This window comes from Ruditapes philippinarum, unplaced genomic scaffold (genome assembly GCF_026571515.1).
Source record: "Ruditapes philippinarum isolate M1 unplaced genomic scaffold, ASM2657151v2 ctg5059_1_1_1_1, whole genome shotgun sequence".
In the NCBI taxonomy this organism is placed as follows: domain Eukaryota; kingdom Metazoa; phylum Mollusca; class Bivalvia; order Venerida; family Veneridae; genus Ruditapes; species Ruditapes philippinarum.
Window position 1 is genome coordinate 9,956 of NW_026862943.1, and position 27,408 is coordinate 37,363.

The 27,408-nt window shown below is 33.3% G+C and overlaps 1 protein-coding gene across 1 annotated transcript; it reads left to right on the plus strand.

Annotated features, from left to right (window-relative positions):
• Positions 1 to 2,252: 2,252 nt before the first annotated feature.
• LOC132720689 (tumor susceptibility gene 101 protein-like) lies at positions 2,253 to 27,082 on the plus strand. The gene is made up of 12 exons (XM_060704872.1): positions 2,253 to 2,433; positions 5,979 to 6,063; positions 6,928 to 6,993; positions 7,719 to 7,882; positions 8,881 to 9,013; positions 9,854 to 9,985; positions 11,886 to 12,023; positions 18,153 to 18,277; positions 18,947 to 19,039; positions 22,901 to 23,034; positions 23,876 to 23,978; positions 25,225 to 27,082. The coding sequence occupies exons 1-12, from the start codon at positions 2,392 to 2,394 to the stop codon at positions 25,312 to 25,314; spliced, it is 1,305 nt and encodes a 434-aa protein (XP_060560855.1). The 5' UTR covers positions 2,253 to 2,391; the 3' UTR covers positions 25,315 to 27,082.
• Positions 27,083 to 27,408: the final 326 nt, after the last annotated feature.

The following is a 27,408-nucleotide window of genomic DNA, read 5'->3' on the forward strand; positions in this document are numbered from 1 at the left end:
TACAACTTCATTTATAACGAAAAAATGACGTCATCCTAAGAACGCGATTCATTCATAAAAGGCACGCGTCAATGACGTCATTCAAAGCACGCGTCTTGTCTTACATGGGGGGTGTAAGACAGAGTTTTCTAGCACCGGTGTAAACGGTAGATAATCCTGTCTGAGATGCAAGAAAGAGTTTTCTAGCACCGGTGTAAACGGTAGATAATCCTATCTGATATGCAAGAAAAGAGAATATACTCCAAGATGGTTGTAAAATAATGATAATATGTTTGATTTAATGAATCATATTTAGAAATTAGATTAACAAGTGTATTAAAAGCAGTTTAACCCATGATAAAACCAAAATTAATCTATACTGTAGGATTTAAAAAAACAACTATTTTTACATCTCAATAACTTAAAAACAACGTACTGTCTACGTTGTAATATCAGAAAGCAGGCTCTTGCACAACATCTGATCACATCATCATTCGTAAAGAGGAAAATAAATTTATGTTCCTCAGTCAAATTATAAAATCATTATTTAACCTAGTTGCATGTATAAATAACTAATTTCTTATATCATCAAATAATGAACACTTGAAAAGGGTATGAAACTCGTCTTCAACTAAATTGGCACAAAACGGACATTTGGTCGGAGCGAACATTCCGAGCATATGAGAACACTCATTATTCTGCTAGAAATCCGCTACCTAATAAGAAATATTTTGATCAAAATTAAACCAATATCGGAAGATATTCTTTATTTATATTCCTTCTATTTCTAATGTTTTGTATGTTGACCTCATTGTATTCATTAAGAAGCTAAGAAGCAAATGATGCCACCTCTTAGTAAGACGTCACGATGACACTCAAAGTTCAACATAAGAACTGTATACAAACAAAAATAAAAGAAGCGATATCTTATGACAAGTAACGCTCACAAATAAATATCTGACAAAAAAATAAGTGTACTAATTCACCAATGTAAACAATCATAATTTCACATAAAAGTAAAACAAAACAAAATGTCTTATCAAAACTAGTAAAAGAAATTGCATGTTTCTGTTTTTTTTTTGTTTTGTTTTTTTTTACTTAAAGGAAAGAAAAAATATCCTCCATCACTTTTAAAACTGTAATTGAATTAATTTCCCCCGACGTGCTAAAAACTGCTCTCTTTAATTCAATGGTTTAGTTGTATCTTTGTTATTTTAAGTGTAGTTGTAATACAATTTACTAAACTTAGGTAGGTACGAATGTTAATGGCGATACAGAACCTACCTACCTACCTACCTACCTACCTAGAAATAAAGTAAAATAAAACAAAGTTATAAAGTAAAAGAAAGAAGTATACATATAGAATAACAGTACGTGGGGCATGTAAATAGTTTGTTAAAAGTTAAAGCAGTCCGGCTATCTGTTATGTGAGATTATGCTCAATGTGGCCTTATTAAATTTGTTAAGTGTTTGCAATGAAACAAATATGGGGAAAAGGCCATTCCCGTGGAGTAGAATAAGAATTTATAATTGTCTGGGCCGGCATTAATCTATAGCTCAGCATGTGGGCATGTAGGAAAAGTTTCAGTAAAATACAAAGACATCATTTATTAAACTAACTATACAGTAATGTGTATAATTATTATATAATTATGTAGCATTGTTGCGTAGGAAGTAATGAGCTTTACAAGCCAGTAGTTGTTTTTTTTTAATTTAATTTCAAATTTTGACTATTAGAACTTTTATTTCAATAATTTTCAGTGAAAAGACGTATATAGTACAGTAAAGTGTGGTATTTCTTAGTGTGTGTATGTTCACCTGATTTTTGAACACTTCGGACCAAATACTTCGGAACAAATTTTTGGATTCTTCGGACCATAAAAATATTAATATGGACACTATTAACACCTTATTTTATCCAATCTTAAGACCACTTAATTTGTCTTGTGTTTTTTATAGTTATTGTTGGTATTGTGGAGCTTAATAATATTAATCTATAATAAAAGTTTCTTTTTGACCTTTTTGAAGGAGCTGGGGTATTGTTTAAAAACAATATCAAGAGAAACTGCGAAGCAATCACAATTTAACAAAAAAAAATATTATGACAAACTTAAAAGGAAATAAAGTGTTGTTCTTTCATAGACATTATATGAAACCACGGATATATAATGATGAAATTAATTAAATGTCTTAGTCCTTTTCTTTTTGCTATTTACTTTTCGTGTTGGTAAAATATTTTCTTTGGGTTGATTATTGTTTTATTTTGGGATATTTCGGATAATATCGTTGAAGTGAAGAAGAAAAAACTGAAAAATAACTTTCATTAATTTCGTTGTTTTCCAGTATTTTGTTAATTCTGTCATGGTTCAGACTTTGTGAAATATAAACTTAGAAATTGTGCTTTATTTTGAAATGTCTAACTACGAGCAGTTTTTAAAATCGTCGCTAAACAAGGTTTGTTATGATTTGTGTTATATGCTTTTCTCTCGTCGATTCGTGACTCTTATTTGGAAAAATTGCACTTGCACAAAAAATATCAGACATACATACAGTTAAATAAGTGCATTTGTTAAATAAATTCATTATCTAAAAGTTCAAAAACTTTAAATTACTTCTTAAAACAACCGCTCAAAGATTAGAGCATCTGAACATGTCAACCATGACTGTCTTGCTCAGCTGGACGCTTACCCATCGATTCGTGAAATCCGATTCACCCTGTGACGTCATCAAAATATAGGTGCTCACACCACTAAATATTTGCATGGTTATTTTCAGTCCGATCTGATCAATATATGTTTCAAAGTCTTAAGTAAATTCTTACAGCATAATGAATATTTTTTGGGCTGAATTGTAAGCGTGTTTGATAAATTAAAACATCAATATCGAATATTTTAAAGTAATTAGGTCACCAGCTGATTGTACGGTAAGGTCATTTACACCTGTTCAATTACGCATTTTGATTGGATAGAATTGTCAAATCAAGTGTCTAATAAAACTTGTGTAGTTTTCGGATGGTGTATGTCCTTGCAGAAGTATTTATACCAGACAATTATTTAGGTCACGAATCGATGAGAAGGCACGAATCGATGAGAATAAGGCATATTTTCAATGATTTTGTCAACTGAGGATGAATCATATTTCCAAATAATCTGATAATCTAAGACGATTTAGATATATAAAATTGTAATCTTTACTCATTCGGCCCTTTTTATCAGTATATTAATTTTTATTATCAGAAACAAACCTCAACAAAGAAGAACAGTTTTCTTCTGGATGTATCAATTTTTAGTTTCTAGATCATTTTGATCATGTTTTCAAAAGGTTGTATAATAGAGCTATGTTAGTTTTGGTATTTTTGTAAAAAATTGTCAGGCTTGCATCAGAATGCAAATAATTTAGCTGTACATGACACACATACGGTTTTAACTGTTTGCCATGGTTCAAAGTTGCTCACTGACACTTTAATTTAGGGGAATGATTTGTTAATTTGTAAGCAGCCGGATAGCTCAATGAGTAGAGCAGCTTAATGGTATTTCAAGGGTCCATGGTTCCTCTGCCTGTCATACTGTACATTGTTCTCACAGTGTGAGATTTGTCACCCAGCTTGTGGCCATGACTGGGTCATTGAGTGTAATTCACAGCATTGCTGAGTGATTAATACGTCAGCCTATGATCTAATGATCGCTACCTGCAAGGGTTCAAACCTGTTAGGGGCAAGATGTTGTTTCCTTGAACAAGAGATCTTACACTTATTGCCCAATACTGGTTGTTACAGGAACGGATTCGAAAGTGTGTCTCTAAGCTTATTTAAGTTATTATATAGCTTCCTACACAATCAAATTAAAAAAAAAAAATTCTGTTTATAAACCAACCCTGAAGAATATCAGTACAACAGGCAATTATGTCTCAGATCTTAACTGTTAGTAATTAAGGGGAGATGATTCAGGGCTCACGCTGTCAGTCGCCATTTGCGATTATTTTATAAGATTGGGGATTATTTTTGCATTTTGGCTACAACATCTGGCGATTATTTTTTTTACTTCTAACAGTGTTTATACATGTATAAGGTGTAAAATCGATAAAGACAGTCTGCTGAGTGGACCCAATTAACACCAGCGGGGTAGATTTAATTGAGTGTCAACTTTTTTATCGGTCACACATTGCTTGCTATTGCCCGAGGTGATAAAAATTCATGCAGGTGATAAAAATACATGCAAGATGTAAAATTATATAAGTACTTAAAAGATATTGTCCAGCTTTATAATAGCCATCAAAAACCTGTCAATAAGCTACAAAAATCGTTTTAAGATTGATAAACTGGAAATTGACCAACCCAAAATTTACCGTAAATTGCAGTAGGCCCTAATGGCAAATTTTGATTTCTTTCTTTTAAGCTTCTCCACTAAATCGCCAGTGGAAAACAATGCTAAAATATTAAAAAATTATTTAATTCCAAACAACTATTTGCACAACAATCAAAATTGTGAATATTTCTTCAGAAGAAAAAATCCGACTGTCACATATTTTTGCGACACCGATATTGATATTTATTTTATCAATTTAAGATGAAAATAAGCTATGTTCTGCTTAAAAATCTTTACTATTATGGCAGAAAATTTGTTTTACATTGGTGATGATGACATTTTTTCAGTAAAAGGCTGCATTCTGTGAATGAGTTTGCAAGTGTTATTAGGCTCAAATATGACCTAGATCTACTCCAGTTCTGTGTGAAATGTGGAAATTGACAGTGGTTATAGCTGACAAAATTTGATTAGAACAGTCAAAAGAAATTGTCTGATAACAGCATTATGTAAAGTTATAATGAATCTTTAATATTATTGTTATTCAGTAATTATACTATATAACATTTTTATTCTGTTCTATAATTACAATTAAAGTTGTGGTAATATAATCTACATGTATGTAAAAAAGGTAGTTATCAATACAAACAAATGTACCAGTTTATTTGAGAATCCTTATAAAACTGAAAAAGTTTTATATGTAATGTTTATTTAATCAACTGCTTATGCTGTTAAGTTAATGGACCTTTCCGGTGTTTACAGTTTTATGTAAATTGGTTAACTTGTTATCCAATCGCTACACTGAGATAATACGTAGTCTTTGGTTGACCTGGTTTGCACAAAAGAGCACGTGCTTATCTTTGTGCTACTGTTTGTGAGCAGTTGACCTAGCAATGAATGGAAAAGGTGTGGCTAAATGTTCCGCTACGAAAAACCGGAAAGGTCCATCGTTAAATTGTGAATAGTTCGCTAAGCTTTTGGCTATTATTTTTTTAAGTAAAAAAATATTGGCTATTATTCTATTTGAGCCAGTGTGAGCCCTGTGATGTGTAAGAAGCCAAATAACTCAGTCAGAATATCTGTGGAACTGTATTCCAAGGTTCACCTGGTCCGAGTCCCGGTCAGGCTGCTCATATTTTGCACCCTGTGACACCTTCACTGGCTACCAATTTTGTATGGTTTTCCTTCAGTGTATGAAATGTCTGTTAATGCCTTTATAGGACATAAACAAATGCCTAAATAATTTAAATTACATATAACCAAAGTTCAACAATTTCTGGTGTAGACCATAGAAAAAAACTCATGCTTAAGATGGTGTGTTTGGAAAGTTTGTAAAACTGAGGACCGACATGCAAGTTATGAATGAAAATTGAATAATATGTTGTTAAGATAAATAGGTGATGAAATGGGAAAGATAAAGGATGGTGGCCTGAATATCAGTCTGTAAAGAAATCTAACGCATAAATAACAGACAAATAGACAAGACATGTACATATAATGATATGCAAGTTCTACTAGGTCAAAATAATAAATAAAATGATATTGGTAATACAACCAATGTTGACCACGTGACATGTTGACTATATGACCAACCTATAGAAGAATTAACTAAATTTTCAGGATTTAAACCTTAAGAATTTCAAAGGTACAGTGTAATTATAGATGTTATATCAAATACAATGATTTTCACAATTTCAGTACAAATCCCCAGATGTTACAAAGCGTGATGTTCTTAGTGTCTTCACCACATTCAGTGACTTGAGACCAAAGTTAGATGACTTTGGTAAGTGAACACATTATTGTTTTTTTCAGCCCTGGAAACAGGTTTGACTGTGTTGAAAATCAACAAGTTGCAAGAACAGCCAAATCATGAAAAGAAAAAACGCTTTCAAAAAAATTACAAAATAAGCAAAGGAAACGGGGGAGCTCATTTATTTAAAACAAAAAAGTCACTAATAGGTTAATAGAACTGAAACTGATAGTGATACATTAGTTAAAGAGCGTTTAAACTTTTGAAGAATGCTTCTCAGTTTAAAGCTTTAAGTTTAAAACTTAACCACAAAGCTACTGAAACATTGTTATTGTAACGGTGTAAGAAATTAAGATTTGAATCGACTAGGCTTGTCGGACTACCAGATTGGAATATTCACTAGCCCAAAAGACATTTCACTAGTAGTAGTATGATTCATTTGTTCAAAACAGTTGTTGATATTGCTTCTGAAAATACAGTAGTCTGGACAGGCTTGTTACTGTGAAAAGTTGGTAGTCTTAGGAGAAATTTAGTAGTCGGGAGATATAGGACTACTGCTTATTTCGAACACTGATTGTATTGTAAGCTTTGGAGTTTGTACATGTAATTACATGTACATTTATATACTCAGTCATCTGTGGTGCTTTTGATGTGTTTTTCCTGACACTTAATATGTACATAATGAATGCACCTGTAACACAAACATGAACTTAGACTTTAATTATGGGAAATTAATAATGTGGATGAGAATAATTTAGAAATAATGTCACATTAAGTTTGTATTGAAAAAAAGAAAAAGAAAACAAGCAAAAAATGAAGAGCCCCTTTAAATTTTTATCAAAGATGACTGACATGTTTATGATTCGTTTTAAGTTATCGGGCTTTTTTAACTTTCAGTGTTTAATGATGGTACAAGAAAATCCCTATTACAGTTAGATGGAACTATACCAGTTAATTATAAAGGTACTGTACCACCCTGTTTGTTGTCAAAAGGATTTTTTAAGGAAGTCATTTTTTCATTTACTTTCTCTTTCATTATAAAGTTACATAGTTTGATAATTTTGAACATTTAAATTGGATCATTTAGTATGCTCAAAAATTTTGTAAAGTTTATTAAAGGATAATAATGATAATATATATTATAAAACAGTATATTTATAAACAAAATAATGTTGCATGAAATTTTGTACATGATTTATTTAAACACATAAAAAATTACCAATTAACAAATGAATGTTAAAAGTATAAGTTGACCTAGATCTTGCATAAGTTGTAAATTCATAACTTTAGGACCAACTGTCAAGGGCAATTTTGATACTGTTATCATGATAGGATAGAGTACAAACTTAATCAAAAGCATCTTTAATGTATACTTTTTTGTTTTTTTTTGTTTGGGTTTTACGTCACATCAACACAGTATAGGTCATATCGCGACGTTCCAGCTTTACTGGTGGAGGAAGACGTCAGGTGCCCTTCCGTGCATTATTTCAGGCACGAACGGGCACCTGAGTAGAACCACCGACGTTCCGTAAGCTAGCTGGATAGCTTCCTCACATGAAAGAATCCAAAGTCCCTGTCAGGATTCGAACCCACAGCGGTGAGGGGCAAGTGGTTTGAAGTCAACGACCTTAACCATTCGGCCACGGACGCCCCTTAATGTATACTGAACTGTTGTTTAAATATTACAGGGGCAGTGTATAATATACCAATATGTATATGGATTATGGACACTCATCCATACAATCCCCCTATGGTGTTTGTTAAACCAACACCCACAATGCAGATAAAGTCGGGCAGGAACGTAGATATGAATGGAAAAATTGATCTGCCCTATCTTAGAGAATGGAAATATGTAAGTTACAATATTAAATGATAAATATGTGATTTATGTGTTGAGTTCAAGTTTTTTTGCTAAATTGAATTTTAAGTGACACCAAATACTACAAAGAATAGCCAAGATCATTTTCCTGACTGAATTCGGAATCAAAGGGATTACAGATGTAGTGATTTTAAGTTTAAGACTTGAACCACTCTGCTCAGGAGGTCCCCTAATGAATACAAGTTTTCACAACAATAAGTCCTGCAAAAAAGTTTAAATGTTATGTGGTAGCATTCCACCTTTATAAGTGGTAGATTACCTCAGGTGACCTTCATGCATTATTGCAAGCACAGACAGGCACCCTAGTAGAACTTGTTGTTGGCTAGCTAGACATCTTTCTAATGTAATTAAATGATTTTGTCTGGATCCAAACCCAAAGGGTACAAGGATTTGCATTTACAACCAGAATAGAGTTGGTTCAACATGTATCAGTAGATATTTGTATCTATACAAATTTAATTATGTGCGACTGCATATTTAAAATGTACATTACTATAATCATCACTTCAAAATAGGTTTAAGTAATGAGTGAGACTAAAAAAGTGTTGGAGCACCACACTTAACACTATAAAGATTATACCATAGAAGGCACTTGAATGATTGAATGCTAAAAAGTAAAATTATCACCAGTCAAATTGAACTTTCAGACAGCTACAATGTAATTCATCTCCTCTCACTGATTTCTTTACGAGTATCATAACCATGAATGAAAAATATCTAAGCATCCCAGAAAAAATGATATTTTTTACTTTGTATCATGCATCTAGAGGTAGTTACTGCTTTAACGTATAAGTGAGTTAAATCCTTAAATAATATCCAGCAAATGTTCCCAATTTACAGTTATCTAAAATGATTGCCAGTTGGTTTCTCTGGAAATTATGACTCATACTTTCTGTTGTGATTTTTTTCTCGTAGTGATTACATGTATTATGTAAACAATGAAGTTGTTACAAAGTGATATTTTATTGCAGCCAAATTCGGACCTGATTGGCATGATACAGATATTAACAATAGTGTTTGGCGAGGAACCCCCTGTGTACTCAAGACAACAGCAACAAGCGCCCCCTATCCGCTACCCAAACCAAACACCATACCCACCAGCTGGTCAGTATCATCACTTCTTCTTTCATTATCATCTGTCTCAACACACATCCCATAAGGCAAAACACTGTATTTTTAAATACACTAAACCTATTGAGGTTTTCTTTACTTTGAAGGCACTGAAAACATACTTTCTTGAAATTTTTCCATTTGATATAGGTACATGTATGGACAATAAACTTGTTTTCAAATTTCAGATCATTTGCTATCTTAAATATTTTGCAAAATTATGATTTTTATTGTGTAAAATGATTCAAAACTTAAAAGCATTTAAACAAAAAACAACAACAATAGATTTTTCAATTCAATTCTGAATGTGCCACTTCATTATCTTTTGCATTTTTTCCAATTTAAGCACCCTAGTTGAATAACTACAAAATATGAAAATTTATGTTTTTTATGCATAAGTGCTGGAGTTTATAGAAACACAGTGTTTTCTTAATTATCTATTTTATTTTCATTAAGTTCAAGTGAGGAAATAAGTAACAGATTCAGTAAAGGTTTATTGTTACATGTATTTCTATGAATGGATTTTCAGCGCAGTTATCAATTAAGATTACTGAATTAACATTTTCATAGTCAGTTTTTTTTGTTTTTTTAAATAATATTTGATTTCATATATACTACCTTTATAACAGGAAAACATTTCATTCAAGATAAGTCATGTGAAATGGAAAACATCGACTTATGTGGCAGGAGGTCTCTACAAAAAAGATATTTACCTTTATAATGCTTTTAAGTGTATATTTGAAAATTAAAGGGCATTTTATTTGAGTGAATATCTCAGTAATTGTGTGTACAGTTAGCACAGTTTGATTGACTGTATGTACATCTTCCTTTCAGGAAACAGTTCATTCCCAATGCCAATGCCTGGAATGGGTGGAACAAGTAACACACCCTATCCATCAAATACCCCGTACCCATCCTCAAATGTTGGCTACCCACAAACTAGTAGCTACCCTGGACAATATACAGGTGAGAATACACTTTACTATAGTGAATGGATTTTGTAAATAAATTCTGAAGGTCGATTCAGATATTTATAGACATTTTTAGCTCGACTTTTCGAAGAATATGATAGCTATTGTAGTCGCGTCGGCTCGGCGTCAGCATCCGCGTCTGCGTTGGTTTAAGTTTTTTGTAAAGTCAAATATCTCAATTATTGCTTGAGATATTCAATTGAAACTTTCAATACTTATTTATGGTAACAAGGTTCATCAGATTGACAAGTTGGATAACTCTGCCTACAATATTGACAGAATAATGCCCCTTTTCAACTTAGAAATTTTGGTTAAAGTTTTTTGTAAAGTCAAATATCTCAATTATTGCTTGAGATATTCAATTGAAACTTACAATACTTATTTATAGTAACAAGGTACATAAGATTGACAAGTTTGATAACTCTGCCTACAATATTGACAAAATTATGCCCCTTTGGAACTTAGAAATTTTGGTTAAAGTTTTTTTGTAAAGTCAGATAATTCAATTATTGCTTGAGATATTCAATTGAAATTTAAAATACTTTTTTATAGTAACAATGTACATCAGTTTGCAAAATTGCATTACTCTGCCTGCAATATTTGCAGAATTATTTGCCCCTTTGAAACTTTGAAATTTTGGTTAAATGTTAAAGGTCTTCAAAGATATTTACTTGAAACTTTACACATGCACTTAGGGTCATAATTGGAGGGTCATAATTGTATGTCACTGACCAAGTTCCATAACTCTATCTTGCATTAAGGCTGATTCATATCACTTTTTCTACTTAGTCTCTTGGTTAATGTTTACATGCAAGTTTTACATATCTCAATAACTATTTAAGATATCTATTTAAAACTTCACATATGCATTTAAGGTCATAATTGTAGGTCACTGACAAAGATCCATAAAACATCTTAATAAGAAGCCTTTATACCTTTTCTGTCAAATTTATGTATTCATAGGTAATTAGTATAATTATACTCAATAAAACACCCTTGTGACATTACCTTCCGAATAGTCAAGTCAATTTTGTATAATAAGACTCTCTCTAAGGCCTTTAACATGAATTTATAAAAAAAAAATAGCCCTTTTGTGAACTTAAAAAATTTAACATTATCTTTTACTATCAAGCACTTAGAATAGTCCAGCGTGCTGTCCTACCGACAGCTCTTGTATTTGTTATAGGCACTTATAAGTCTTATTTTTTTAGCTTGACTATTTGATAAGAACAAGTAGAGCTATTGTAGTCACCCGAGCGTTGGCGTAACCACTTATGTTAAAGTTTTTGTAATACCTCAAATATTTTTAAAGTCCATTGACATATGGCTTTGAAACTTTGCACACTTGTTCACCATCATGATCCCAACCTGTAGACAGGAGGAGGTAACTGTATCAAGCATTTTGACAGATTTATGCCCCTTTTTCGACTTAGAATTTTTGTTAAATATATTGCTTAAATATATGCCCCTATGTAGGTAACTTAATTTGTCTTGTTATCCTTCTTTGATTTATTTCTTGAAAATGTTTAAGCAGATATTTACATAAATTTTAAAGAGATTGCCCATGACTAGAAGATGACCTCTTATGATTTTGAGGTCAAAGATCATTGAGAAAAAAGCACAAGTGGCCAGTAGATGACTCCAAATTAGTTCAGGTCATCAGGTCAAAGTCACATATACACTTGGTCTAATAATAAATTAAGTTTCTTCAGCCACAAGTTATTCAAAGTTTACTATAAAAATGACCTTTATGAAATGTAAATAAGCCACTGTGACAGGCAATTAATTGTGGGCATTGGTGTCCTATTGACACATTTCTAGTTTCAACCTTAATATATAATGCTTAAATGCTATTTTTTCATCTTTTTACTTAAACATACACACTAATATTTCAGGATATCAACCACCAACTACTGGTTTCCAAGGTTACCCTAACTATTCAGGAGCACCAGCTTCATCTGGGTACCCAGGAGCAAACAATCCCCCTGCATATAGTCAATCACAAGCTACAAATTACCAATCTACATCTTCAAGTAAGTGTTTAACCATGAACACTGTATTATTAATGTACTTTATGTTTTCGCTATGTTTGTATTGAGTTCCATGGGTGAAAATAGTAATTTTATATTTTGTGTGAAGCAAACAAATTTACACTAAAAATTGCATTTGTTGTTGTGCTGGGTCAAATATGTTTAATATACTCACATGACTGCATGTTACTTAATATTCAGAATATGTTAATAATAGAGCAGAAATACAGGGTCCGAGTATTTGATGTTTCTTGCTGTCTGTGACATTTCCAGTTAGACACCATTACATGTTTGTATGGTAACTTCTTTTGATACCTGAGAAGGAAAAAGCAATAGCCTCTAGGTATCCCCACATTTCATGAGTTTTATAGAATCATGCTTCTTTATTTGACAGACTGAATGTTGTAGGCAAGATTTGAATCAAATAAGTATGTAGTATTTAAATAAGTGGAGTATGAAATCTAAAAATTAGCAGTGTTATGTTGATTAATTTTGTCACTTTTATTTAAGGTCAAGTTTACAATATCTCTGATTATATATGCCAGATTTGAATTTATTATACTTAATTTTTTCTTTAGTTTTTATGGAAGGCAGGTAGTTGTCAGTTAGAATGGTCTACTTTGGTCCTGATTTCCTTAATTATTTCAGAAAATCATCTTAATAAATTATACTTATTATCCCCCGCCAATGGAATCGGGAGGAGGATATAGTTTTGGCGTTGTCCGTCCTTCTGTCCATCCAAATTTCGTTTCCGGAATAGTTCTCTGCAACTACTGACTGGAATTCAACGAAACTTTATGGGAATCATCAATATCAAGAGGTGATGCGCATATCATCAGCTTGTTCCGGTCAGACACTTAAACTCAGAGTTATGGCCCTTGATTAGTTATGTAGTATGCATATAGGGTAAAAATCGTTTCCGCACTACTTCTCTGCAACTACTGGCTGGAATTCAACAAAACTTTATGGGAATCATCAATACCAAGAGGAGATGCGCATATCGTCAGCTTGTTCCGGTCAGACACTTTAACTCAGAGTTATGGCCCTTGATTAGTTATGCAGTATGCATATGGAGTAAAAATCATTTTGCGCTACTTCTCTGCAACTACTGGCTGGAATTCAACGAAACTTTATTGGAACCTTCAATACTAAGAGGAGATGTGCATATCATCGGCTTGTTCGGGTCAGACACTTTAACTCAGAGTTATGGCCCTTGATTAGTTATTTAATATGCATATAGAGTAAGAATTGTTTCCGCACTACTTCTCTGCAACTACTGGCTGGAATTCAACGAAACTTTATGGGAACCTTCAATACCAAGAGGAGGTGAGCATATCGTTGGCTTGTTGAGGTCAGACACTTTAACTCAGAGTTATGGCCCTTGATTAGTTATGCAGTATCCATATAGAAAAATATTTGTTTCCTGGCTACTTCTCTGCTACTACTGGCTGGAATTCAATGAAACTTTATGGGATACTAAGAGGAGATGTGCATATAGTCGCCTTGTTCCAGTCAGATACTTAAACCTCAGATTTATGGCCCTTGATTAATATGTAGTATGCATACATCTCATTGACATTTCCAGATTTTACTATTTAACACAAAGTTATGGCTATGTTATTGCCCTGAATATTTATCAAGTTCAAAGAAAAATACTATTTATGCCATGATTATATAAATAAAGCCTTAAGTCTTCAGTTGTTGTGTTGATAATAACCAGTACTCGATGGGGGATATAAATTCAACGAATTTATTTGTTTTCATCGATTTATTTTACTAATAATAACTGTTACATCCTTATTGCATACATGGTCATAAAAGTTAATGTAGATCAGCAAAATCTAGGTGTACTTGCTATATTTATTGATGGCACAATGTACAAAAATAGGCATAGAGATGTAGTAACAGTCGTGGTGCTATATTGAAATTGATTCCTATCACTGTGGTCCTGATTATTGCATATTTTACCATGATTTTACAGCAGCATCAAATAACGTAGAGGATATTTGTTTAGTTCAGTGTAAGATCGCAATATATTTCACAGAGTGAGCACCAAAAGGTATATTTCATAAGTGGCGCAGTCACAAGTTAAAATGAACTTTTGGTGTTCATGAGGTGACATATAATTCGATCTTACACTAAACATAACAAATTTTCTTCTTATTATATGCAAAGAAACATTTAAAAGACATTAAACAAATTACTAAATGAAAAACACACACAATAATGATACAACGTGACATCATTTAAGACATCACATCTTTTAGTTGGTTTCCAGTACTGTGCAGGCTGGTATTTCACTGAAACAATGTAAGGGCCTTTAATTCAAAACAGTGAAATTGTACAGTGAAATTATAAGTTTTATATTCATTGATATTTCTATAAACCACCAAAAAGCATGTAATAAAGTAGATTAATGTATATTTTTTCCTGACATTACAGCAACATCTAATTACAGTAGATTATTTAGGAAATAGATATCAATTCTGAGTGCATTGTTGTAGAATAATGCACGGTTTGAGTTCAAATGCGTAGTAATATAATCACGAAGGCCGATAGGCCTGAGTGATAAATTACAAAGCGTTTGAACGAAAAACGTGCATTATTATACAATAATGCACTAAGAATTAATATCTATTTCCATTCTAACACGTCAAGAAAAAATATAATTATTATTATAAAGTTGGACTTTATGTTTGGCGGTTAAATTTGTTTTCGCCTCAGAGTTGCTAATAGAAACGTTCTTTAAAGGCCATTCCAGTGGGTTGAAAAAAACTGTCGTTAAATCTACCGTGTGTAGAAACATTTTGAGAATAACGAATTTTGAAAACGTTGATAAAACTTTGTTTGGTTATTTTATTTCAGTCTATAATTTTCCAAGCGAAATACAAATTATCAAAAGTGAAATATATGTAAAACTTAACTCGTCTGCGACGTTAAAATAACGTACTTGATTTTGATTGTTTTGCACGTGCTGTTTGGCGCTAGATTGTGACGTCACATAAACAACACTTTAAACGTCTGTACAGCGTTAACGACTGAATTAAAGATGTTGGTGTTCGGATTTATTTTCTTAGTTAGACCATTTTCTTTCATTCTAGATAGTTTTCACAACAAAATTCGACAATAACTTGTTTAATTTACCAGATTTTTCAAACAAAATGGCGCCCTTAATGTGAAAATACACAGGGAGGTAATAAGAACGGCGAGTGCATGGTTGCAGAAAAATGCACGCTTCGGGCCTTCTTTGTTTATATAGAAAAAATTCCGATAGTGTTAGAATGTATATTTTATCCTGACATTACATCAGCATCAAATTACAGTTGATTATTGTATATTTTATCCTGACATTACAGCAGCATCAAATTACAGTAGGTTATTGTACATTTTATCCTGACATTCCAGCAGAATGAAATTACAGTAGATTATTGTATATATTATCCTGACATTGCAGCAGCATAGAATTACAGTAGATTATTGTATATTTTATCCTGACATTACAGCAGCATTCAATTAACGGTAGATTATTGTATATTTTATCCTGACATTACAGCAGCATCAAATTACAGTAGATTATTGTATATTTTATCCTGACATTACAGCAGCATCAAATTGCAGTAGATTATTGTATATTTTATACTGACATTACAGCAGCATCAAATTACAGTAGATTATTGTATATTTATACCCCCGCACAACAAAGTTGTAAGGGGGGTATACTGGAATCAGCTCGTCCGTCCGGCCGTCCTTCCGGCCGTCCGTCCGTCGGTTTTTTCTTGTCAGCCCAATAACTTATGATTCCTTTGACCCTTAGTCTTCATATTTGGCATGGAGGTTAGTCATGATTAGTAGATGACCCGATTGATTTTGAGGTCACTAGGTCAAAGGTCAAGGTCACAGGGGCCTTGACTTCAAAAAGCTTGTCCGCCCAATAACTTAAGATTCCTTTGACCTTTAGTCTTCATATTTGGCATGGAGGTTAGTCATGATTAGTAGATGACCCCTATTGATTTTGAGGTCACTAGGTCAAAGGTCAAGGTCACAGGGGCCTTGACTTCAAAAAGCTTGTCCGTCCAATAACTTAAGATTCCTTTGACCCTTAGTCTTCATATTTGGCATGGAGGTTAGTCATGATTAGTAGATGACCCCTATTGATTTTGAGGTCACTAGGTCAAAGGTCAAGGTCACAGTGGCCTTGACTTCAAAAAGCTTGTCCGTCCAAAAACTTAAGATTCCTTTGACCCTTAGTCTTCATATTTGGCATGGAGGTTAGTCATGATTAGTAGATGACCCCTATTGATTTTGAGGTCACTAGGTCAAAGGTCAAGGTCACAGGGGCCTTGACTTCAAAAAGCTTGTCCGCCCAATAACTTAAGATTCCTTTGACCCTTAGTCTTCATATTTGGCTTGGAGGTTAGTCATGATTAGTAGATGACCCCTATTGATTTTGAGGTCACTAGGTCAAAGGTCAAGGTCACAGGGGCCTTGACTTCAAAAAGCTTGTCCGTACAATAACTTAAGATTCCTTTGACCCTTAGTCTTCATATTTGGCATGGAGGTTAGTCATGATTAGTAGATGACCCCTATTGATTTTGAGGTCACTAGGTCAAAGGTCAAGGTCACAGTGGCCTTGACTTCAAAAAGCTTGTCCGTCCAATAACTTAAGATTCCTTTGACCCTTAGTCTTCATATTTGGCATGGAGGTTAGTCATGATTAGTAGATGACCCCTATTGATTTTGAGGTCACTAGGTCAAAGGTCAAGGTCACAGGGGCCTTGACTTCAAAAAGCTTGTATGCCCAATAACTTAAGATTCCTTTGACCTACAGTTTTCATATTTGGCATGGAGGTAAGTCATGATTAATAGATGACCCCTATTGATTTTGATGTCACCAGGTCAAAGGTCACAGGGGCCTTGACTTCAAAAAGCTTGTCCGCCCATTAACTTAAGATTCCTTTGACCTAAAGTTGTCATATTTGGCATGGAGGTTAGTCATGATTAGTAGATGACCCCTATTGATTTTGAGGTCACCAGGTCAAAGGTCAAGGTCACAGGGACTTTGACTTCAAAAACTTTGTCTGCCCAATAACTTTAGATTCCTTTGACCCACAGTCTTCATATTTGGCATGGATGTTGATCATAATTAGTAGATGACCCCTTTTGATTTTGAGGTCACTGGATCAAAGGTCAAGGTCATAGGGACTTTGACTTCAAAAAGTTTGCCTACCCATTAACTTAAGATTCCTTTGACCCACAGTCTTCATATTTGGTATGGATGTTGATCATGACTATAAGGTGACCCCTATTGATTTTGAGGTCACTGGGTCAAAGGTCAAGGTCACAGGGACCTTGACAAAAAAAAGCTTTTCTTTTCAATTGCTAAAGAATGTCCTGTCAGCAATGAATTGATTTTGACATTTTCACATTTGAAGCATGTAGAATACATAACTTAGCAATGCACTGGCTTAGTAACCTCAGATTTGGCAGGGAGGTTGTCCTTGAGCTCTAAATGGCCACTGTTGATTCTGACAAAGTGGTATGCGGGGGTATTCAAGCCATGATAGTGGCAGTTCTAGTTTATCCTGACATTACAGCAGCATCTAATTGCAGTAGATTATTGTATATTTTATCCTGACATTACAGCAGCATTGAATTACAGTAGATTATTGTATATTTTATCCTGACATTACAGCAGCATCAAATTACAGTAGATTATTGTATATTTTATCCTGACATTACAGCAGCATCAAATTACAGTAGATTATTGTATATTTTATCCTGACATTACAGCAGCATCAAATTACAGTAGATTATTGTATATTTTATCCTGACATTACAGCAGCATCAAATTACAGTAGATAATTGTATATTTTATCCTGACATTACAGCAACATCTAATTGCAGTAGATTATTGTATATTTTATCCTGACATTACAGCAGCATCAAATTACAGTAGATTATTGTATATTTTATCCTGACATTACAGTAGCATTGAATTACAGTAGATTATTGTATATTTTATCCTAACATTACAGCATCATCTAATTACAGTAGATTACTGTATATTTTTCCTAACATTACAGCAGCATCAAATTACATTAGATTATTATATATTTTACCCTGACATTACAGCAGCATCAAATTACAGTGGAAGTGGTACTAACACAGTGACAGAGGAACATTTAAAAGCATCGCTGTTGTCTGCAGTTGAGGACAAAATAAAATGGAGGCTGAAAGAGACATTTGCTCAAGCACAGGTCATATATGTTTACTTACTGTAGTCATCATTTGTTCATTCATTAACACTTTCGTTTTAATTTACTAAATGTTATGTTTGCCCATTCTTATTATATCTGTTTAACCGTTTGTCTGCTGGCACCAATATATGTTACCCATGTGACCAGTATGACCAAGGGTCAGTGGACACATCCATACCGTCTGATTATGATCATAGTCTGCTCTGTGCAGGTGAATGTAAAAGAATTTTTTTACAATATTCATTGGTGAATGATTTTATCCTTAATTCCAACTTGCCATCTGAAATTCAATTGCCAAACGCCTTGAAAGCCAGACCACGAAGATTGGCTGTATAATCAAACACTTATCTTTATTCATTTAAGATTTCTCTGTCATATTTTTAGATCATGCAGAGTTTATATAAATCCTATGAAACGATGTTCCTGTAGTGATTGTCTTTAACCATTAGGCTGCTGGTGGCAACTGAATGTTGCAACAACTGTAGACCAAGATCAGTCGGCATATCCTAGCTATCTCATTATGACATACACTGTTCAGTATTTTGAAATTTTAATGGTTTTGTCCAAATTGAAGGATTTACTAGTCCATTTAAGATAAAGTATTATAAGTTCACAAAATTTATGTTTTAACTAGTAGGACATTTCATAAGAATAATTTTGCACTTACAGGCTGAAATGGATGTTTTGTATAAAACACAGGCAGACTTGCTGAAGGGTAAAGATAAACTGGAAACAATGATCAAAGATTTGGAAAAAGAAAAGGTTTGTAGATCATTGTTGTATATGGAGTACAGCATTCATGGCTGTAAATTATTATTCCCAAGCATTGATGAATTGGATAGGGCTTTGGGAAATCTGTTTTTACCCAATCTTGGCCATATCATTTATATTCTATGCACTAAACCTTCAGTCTTGATCTGTAACTTATTGAAATATGACCTTGACTTTAAAAATAAATTTGCTGTCATTACAATATTAAATTTAGTAAAACATACATTGGTCATTAATTTTAAAGATTTTTAGCATGACTAATTCGCAGAATAATAAGGGTTAATGCCGTTACCCATTTGTTGATGTCTCTGTGTTCAAGCTTTTAGCTCACCTGAGCTTGCTCATCTTTTTGCTCGCATTTTTGCCTCAATCATCATCAAACTTGGTCAAGATGCTTATCTAGTTGAAAGCTCGGAAGAGTGCGAACATGGCACATCTCGGATGAAAAACTAGGTCACAAGAGCTAAAAATTAAAAAACCTTGTGAACACTCTAGAGGTCACATTTTTGACCCAATCATCATCATACTTGGTCAGGATGTTTGTCAAGGTGATAGCTTGGATGAGTTTGAACATGGGTCATCTCTGATGAAAAAGTAGGTCACAGGAGCTATAAATTGAAAAACCTTGTGAACACTAGTGGTCACATTTTTTAGCCAATCGTCATCAAACTTTTTCAGAATGCTTGTCTAGTCAACTGCTTGGATGAGTTCTAACATGGGTCATCTCTGATGAAAAACTAGGTCACTGGAGCTATTAATAGAAAAACCTTGTTAACACTCTAGTGGTCACATTTTTGCATCAATCATCATCAAACTTGGTCAAGATGATTGTCTAGGTGATAGCTCGGATGAGTTCGAACGTGGGTCATCTTGGATGAAAAAGTAGGTCACCGGAGCTAAAAATAGAAAAACCTTGTTAACACTCTAGCGGTCACATTTTTAGCTCGACTTTTCTATGAAAAGGGGAGCTATCCTACTCGCCCCGGTGTCGGCGTCGGCGTCGGCGTCACACCTTGGTTAAGTTTTTCGTACCACCCCACTTTATTTCAGAAGTATTACAAGTATGGCTTTGAAACTTACCATACTTGTTCACCATCATAACCTCCATCTACAGACAAGAGTACATAACTCTGTCAAGGTTTTTGACAGAATTATGGCCCTTTTTTGACTTAGAAAGTGTATTGAGCTTGGTTAAGTTTTTTGTACCACCTCACTTTATTTCAAAACCATTGGAGGTATTGCTTTGAAACTGACCATACTTGTTTACCATCACGACCTTCATCAACAGACAAGAGGACATAACTCTGTCAAGGTTTTTGACAGAATTATGCCCCTTTTTGACTTAGAAAATACATTGAATATGGGTAAAATCCACTTATTGCCTTAACCCTTTGAGATATTGCTTTGAAACTTTTAATGCTATTTCACATCATTACCCCCATCTGTACGCAAGAGAAGGTAACTCTGTCAAGGATTTGTTTTAAAAATTAAGGCCTTTTATCGACTTAGAATCTTGGTTAAGTTTTTAGTACCAGTCCACTTTTTGACTGAACTGTTTGAGATATTAATTTGAAAGTTGGAATACTTGTTTACAATCATGATTCCCAAACATGTCCAGGAGAAGGTAATTCTGTCAAAGATTTTATTTGAATTATGGCCCTTAACTGTCAATGTTTTGTATTATAGGCAAGCACTAAAAAACTTAAAAAATCTAAAAAAATTCATTCCTATCCACTTGTTCACTTTACCATAAATTATGTCATAATAAAATAATTCTTCACTAAATATCTTAATGCTCATGGCCATTGTTCACTTTAAAAATACAGAGATTCTTGTATTGCCTTTTACTGCAAAAACTTTTTTTATTGGCAAGCAATAAAAAAGTCGAGCGCGCTGTCTTACGGACAGCTCTTGTTGCATCAGTTATCATCAAACTTGGTCAGGATTTTTGTCTAGGTGATAGCTAGGATGAGTTTGAACATGGGTCATCTCGGATGAAAAAAGTAGGTCACCGGAGCTAAAAATAGAAAGACCTTGTTAACACTCTAGCGGTCACATTTTTGCATCAATCATCATCAAACTTGATCAAGATGCTTGTCTAGGTGATTGCTCGGATGAGTTCGAACATGGGTCATCTCAGATGAAAAACTAGGTCACAGGAGCTAAAAATAGAAAAACCTTGTTAACACTCTAGTGGTCACAATTTTGACTCAATTGTCATCAAACTTTGTCAGGAAACTTGTCTAGGTCATTGCTTGGAATAAATCGAACATGGGACATCTCGGATGAAAAACTAGGCCACAGGAGCTAAAAATAGAAAAATCTTGTTAACACACTAGTGGCTACTGTTGTGATCCAAATATTCTGTTAATTGGTCTGAAAGTTTGTTTTAATGATTTCTAAGTCAAGATCGAACATGGGTCATCTTGGATGAAAAACTAGGTCACACCGCCCAAATATGGAAAAACCTTGTTAACATTCTAGTGGTCACATTTTTGACTCAATTATCATCAACTTTTGTCAGGATGCTTGTCTAGGTAATTGTTTGGATGAGTTTGAAATCGATGTGAAACTAGGTCACCGGAGCTAAAAATAGAAAAATCTTGTTAACACTCTAGTTGCTACTGTTTTGATCCAAGTATCCTGGAAATTGGTCTGAAAGTTTGTTTTGATGATTTCTAGGTCAAGTTTGAATATGTGTCACCTGGGTAAAAAACTAGGTCGCACTGCTCAAATATGGATAATCCTTGTTATCACTGTAGTGGTCATATTTTTGACTCACCTGTCATGAGACTTGGTCAGAATGCTTGTCTAGGTAATTGTTTGGATGAGTTTGATAAGTCAGGTGAGCGATCTAGGGCCATCATGGCCCTCTTGTTTCAAATAAGCTGGTATCTCCATAACTACTGAAGGGAATGGATTGAAACTTCACACACTTGTTCTCTGTGATTATCTTACATGATTGGCATAAGTCCAATAACTCTGATTTGCTTTTTTGCATAATTATGCCCCTTTTTCCACTTAAAAATTCTTGGTTAAGAATATGCATTTAAGCTGGTATTTCCATAACTACTGAAGGGAATGAATTGAAACTTCACACACTTGTTCTCTGTGATTATCTTACATGATTGGCATAATTCCCATAACTCTTACTTTTTTTTTCATAATTATGCCCCTTTTTTCAGCTTAGAAATTCTTGGGAAAGGTTTTGCTTGTAAGCTGGTATATCCATAACCACTGAAGGGTCTGTGCCTTTTTTGGGACATTTTATTCAGTCATGATAATAAAGCAGTGATTTACTCAATAAAACATCTTAATAACAAGCCTTTGTACCTTTTCGGACAATTTTATGTATTCATATTGGTAAGCATTATTATACTCAATAAAACACACTTGTGACAACTTTTTCAAATAGTTGAGCATTACTGTCTTCGGACAGTTCTTTACAAAGCTTAAACCTGTTGAAGCTGACAGTGATAAGCCTCCACATTCGTGCAATCAGTGTAGGCTCGATACTGTTGGCTGTTAATTTTCATCTTGATATCCCTTACATACCATTCCCTAATTGACAATGGTCAATTCCAAAAATATGGAAGTTGGACAAGTTCCTTAAATAAATTCAGGTTTAGACTTGAGACTTTTGATTGTAGCTTGATGAAATTCAAGTGAGGATATAATTAACACATTATCTAAAGGATTGGCACAAAACCAATATTCCAAATTGTCATATAATTAAGAAATTGTTTATATCTGCCAAAGTTAAAGGATTGCTATTGACAATGTTGATATTAATTGTATTAAAGGCATTTTTAATTCTCATTAATTTTCATTTGCACATACATTATTTTACAGTCGGAGATAGGAGCAAATATCATATTATTGAAACAGAAGGATGGTGAAGTTAAAGAGACATTATCTCGCCTCGAGAACCAAGACCAGATAAATATTGATGATGCTGTTGTTACTACTGCACCACTTTATAGACAGTAAGTATTGGTTTAACTGTGCATTTAATCACTGACTTAGCTCTATAAGGAGATCATTGGGTCCAGGAGGGTGCTGGTTCAATCATCAGGGGATGCAAAATTTCACTATGATCATTGGGCTCAGACATTGACTCTATAGATCATTAATCTTACACTCACAGCTGATTCAGAAATCATGTAGGATTAGTAGATGGTAACTTGATTAAATTTGTAATTACTGATTTTTTATCCAGGGAAACTGGTTTGGTGAACAAACTGTACAGATAGGTACAAAAATGTGTTAAAATTGGATTAAAAACCAGAAAAACAAAGGACAACTAATACCATTGGGTCAGGTGGACTGTTGTTTAAGGTGTTAGCCACTCAATCAATGTTGTGGATGTGATCCCTACTCTGGCCTCACCAGTACGGAGTAATCCTAGGAAACGAGCTTGAGATGTATTCAAATTGAAGTCACTCAAGATTTTGTCACAACTGATCTTCAGAAAATATTTTCAAACGATATTTCCTGTGTTAAAGATGAATGCCTCCAGTTGAAAGAAATATATAAGTGTATGAAGAATAATAAATACTGTCTAAGAAATGTATGAAAATTCAGATGCCAAGTTACAGAAGGTTTGAGTTATATTGGAAATAACAATTTTGAAAATCATAATTCTACCTTATTACTGCAAGGAAGGACTATTCCTTGATATTTCAATACGTCATAGGTATTTTCCAGGGAATTTGCAAAAATCTATATATCTGAACTGATGTAAAAATACATGCAGTTTTACGATCATGAACAAAGTTTGTAGACTTTTTGTTTCCACTTATAATAATGTTATTATTTATCTAACAGATTGTTGAAAGCATTTGCAGAAGAGCAGGCCATAGAGGATGCTATATACTATCTAAGTGAAGCGTTACGGAAAGATGTGATAGATCTTGAAGTCTTTTTGAAGGTGTGTAGATCAATTATTTATTTAGATATTTTTACATGTTTGAGTGCTTATCTACAGAGCAGAACATACCACTGTAAATACTGTAAATGTCAGGAATGACTGTATTATGTAGTATCTGATAATACACGTGTAGTAATTTCTGCCAGTCTTTTCTGCCAGCATCAATTATGCTTCTTGAATGTTTTTGATGGAACATTATAGTTGCTCATTTGTCCTCTCATCCATTGTATTTAGAGTGCTTGGTTCCTGTGTTGGGCCCCGGCCCATATTTATAAAGTCAAAATAAAGGTCATGGAGGCCAAGCATAGATTGTCTTGCTCTTTATTATGCTATGGTCATGATTTTAGGATCGTGAAAGTTGCAACACAGAGCACCAATAGGTGTTGAAAGATATGCTGTTCATGATATGATTTAATTTTCATTGAATGTTTGTTGTGCCCAATCAAATTTCTTACTTTTATATGGCTAATAATCAGTTGCAAACTCATAAAGAGAGCTTCATAAGTAAAGTGGTTCAGGTTACATATTTGATAAATCTCAAAACCTGCTGAGAATGATGAACTATCAGTGAAAACTTATTTCCTTGTATTTAAAGTCCAAGGTTAACAGTATCATTCTAGTTTTACTTCTGTGATTTTAGTATGGTGAACATGTCAGACATAATTCATGGAAGGGTATCTAGATATATGTATCTCTTTACTACTTAGATTTGAGTATGCCCATAAATTTCATCTTTTGTATGACATAAAGCCCAACAAAAAATACCAAAATAAACACGTATTTAACTGAAGAAAAGCAATAGATATGAGCAAACAGAAATTGTATATAATGATCTTCAGTACTGGATAAAAAAGATACTGAAATATGAGGTAATTTTTTAAACATTTATAAGTCTTACTTGCCTTTAAAGCTTCTGTTTTTAACCAAACTATTTTAGAATTAGTTGAGGATACGGAACGTCGGTGGTTCTACTCAGGTGCCCGTTTGTGCCTGAAATAATGTACGGAAGGGCACCTGAGGTCTTCCTCCACCAGTAAAGCTGGAACATCGCGATATGACCTATACTGTGTCGATGTGACGTAAAACCCAAAACAAAAAAAAAAAACAAAAAAAAAAGTTGAGGATACAATTGCAAAGAAAACTATAGTCAAATATTGTAACCAAGAATTGTCAATTTGAAAACTATGAAGTACTAAAATACATTTTAATATCAGCACATCAATCAATCTAAGCATTTTATTTGCAGAGAGTTCGAGAGTTGTCAAGAAAACAGTTCATGTTACGAGCGTTGATACAAAAATGTCGGGAGAAGGCTGGATTACCTCCCTTGGCATGAGCGTAGAAATGATAACTAGACTATATTATGGTGTTGATCACATATACAAGAGTGTGATATTTGTTGACCAAAAATTATCCCATACTAGACAACAGCTGTGACACGTTACATATAAAATAATATACATGTATATCTGATAATTGATTTCACTATTGGGACAGGAATAAAAGCTATGGGAGCGGGGCTGGATGTATTTTATTTTTGTTATTGATTACGTGTGTCATTTAGATAATTTGTTTTATATACAAATTTTCTATTTGAAAAGGTAAAATGCTTTATTTTATAAATATATAAATCTGAGTTAAATTGAAAAATTTAGGGTTTCTTTTTTTCGTAATATTACCCATAGTTATGTTTTCTTTACCAGTGAAAAAAACAAATATTTTCAAAATGTATTCTCGGTAAAAAATATATCAGTACAAAGTCTTTATTGATAATATATCTCAAGTTCTCCCTTTACCCGTTATAAGAAAAGTAATTAACCTTTGCCACCAGTATAGAGCCAGACCAACCTGTACATCCTTGCAGTCTTACCAGGCTCGTAACTATTGGTCAACTTTAAATTTTCATCTTGATCTCCCCAAATTTGATAATGGACTGTTCATAAAATGGAAGCTGGATAAGTCCATTTAAGAAATTCCAGTTAAGTGATTATGTTATTGATGCTATGCATGTTGCTTTTTGTTGGCATATTATTATTGTAAAAGTGCTCCCTTTTCTCTCTGCATATAAACATGTAAATTTGCTAGTCAGTGCATTCAAGAAATTTCATATTTTTGGGTTTATTTTAATTTTTGTTTCAAATTTCATTAATTTTTTTTATACATGAGGACATTTACTTTCTAGATGGTAGAAAAATAACATAGGTAACAATGTCTATTTTGGGTGCTTTCTAACATCACAATTTTTAGAAAATTTGTGGTATTATCTTCAAGTATTACACAATGTAAATTGCATGTCAGAAATCAGTATAGAACTATGAAATACATGTATATATGGTGGTCTACCAAGCTTTTAGTTTCTTGATACATGCACAGGGACCCAGCACAGTGTTGGGATAGTGTAAAAAAAGTAATTCTAGAAAAAAAGATATACTGTATATATAATATATAGACTATATATTATATATACAGTATATATTTTTTTCTAGAATTACTTTTTTTACACTATCCCAACACTGTGCTGGGTCCCTGTGGATACATGTACATCTGGTCAATTTATAGTTTCTTATGAAATTTAAACAAAGTGCTACTTCCACCTAATTTTGAAATAAATTTGATATAACATTTCAGCAAGAAATTATATCAAAATCATCTATATATTTGGAAGATTTTCATAGCCCATCTTGTGGGTTCTTATTTCAACGTTTAGTAAAATGTAGTAGCCCTCAATATTACAGGACAATTATATTTCAAATTTTATTAATTTATTATTCTTTTTATGAAGGATTGGTATGTTAATAAGATGTATGAATATCTAAATTAACTATTATTCATGTATTTTGCATGAATAAATGATTAATATCATATACATTTGTAACGTCTCTTATTTTTAAGAGATTTGATAATTGTTTTTGGTTAGTGGTACTTAATTTGTTACTGAGAAAATGTAGTAGATTTCTTTTTCAAATGGCAAGGTATATTTGCCATCAAAATGTCTGCACTTTTTTGTTTGTACTATTTTTACCCCCAAAAACTTTCTGTGTATGTATACTAAATGAAGACATTATTGTTAATTTATGTGTATATATTAAAATTTTTATAACAAATTTGTGTATGTGTTCTGTAAATAACGGTAAATACATATACTTAAGCAATAAGCCCTGCTGGTCATTATGAATCAGATCTCTATTATCTTTCAGTTTGTTCGCTGGTTTTAATTCCAATTTAAAACATGTTTTAGTCATACCTTGGTGGACAATCCACCGAACTGGGTTTCCTGGATAACTAACCAGTAGTTTCCAATTTCTCCGAAAGTGACCAACTACTGTGACATGATTTCTGAATCAGTGGTATGGGAAATTAAACCATTGGTCTCAATGACCTAGATAAACTGTCCCAGAGAAATTACACCTCACCAAGGACCTCTTGATTA

Coding starts and splice junctions, on each gene's coding strand:
- LOC132720689 (XM_060704872.1), top strand. CDS start 2,392: ATGTCTAACTACGAGCAGTTTTTAAAATCGTCGCTAAACAAG. Junction 9,986..11,885: donor CTACCCTGGACAATATACAG/GTGAGAATACAC, acceptor CTAATATTTCAG/GATATCAACCACCAACTACT. Junction 23,979..25,224: donor ATCTTGAAGTCTTTTTGAAG/GTGTGTAGATCA, acceptor TTTTATTTGCAG/AGAGTTCGAGAGTTGTCAAG.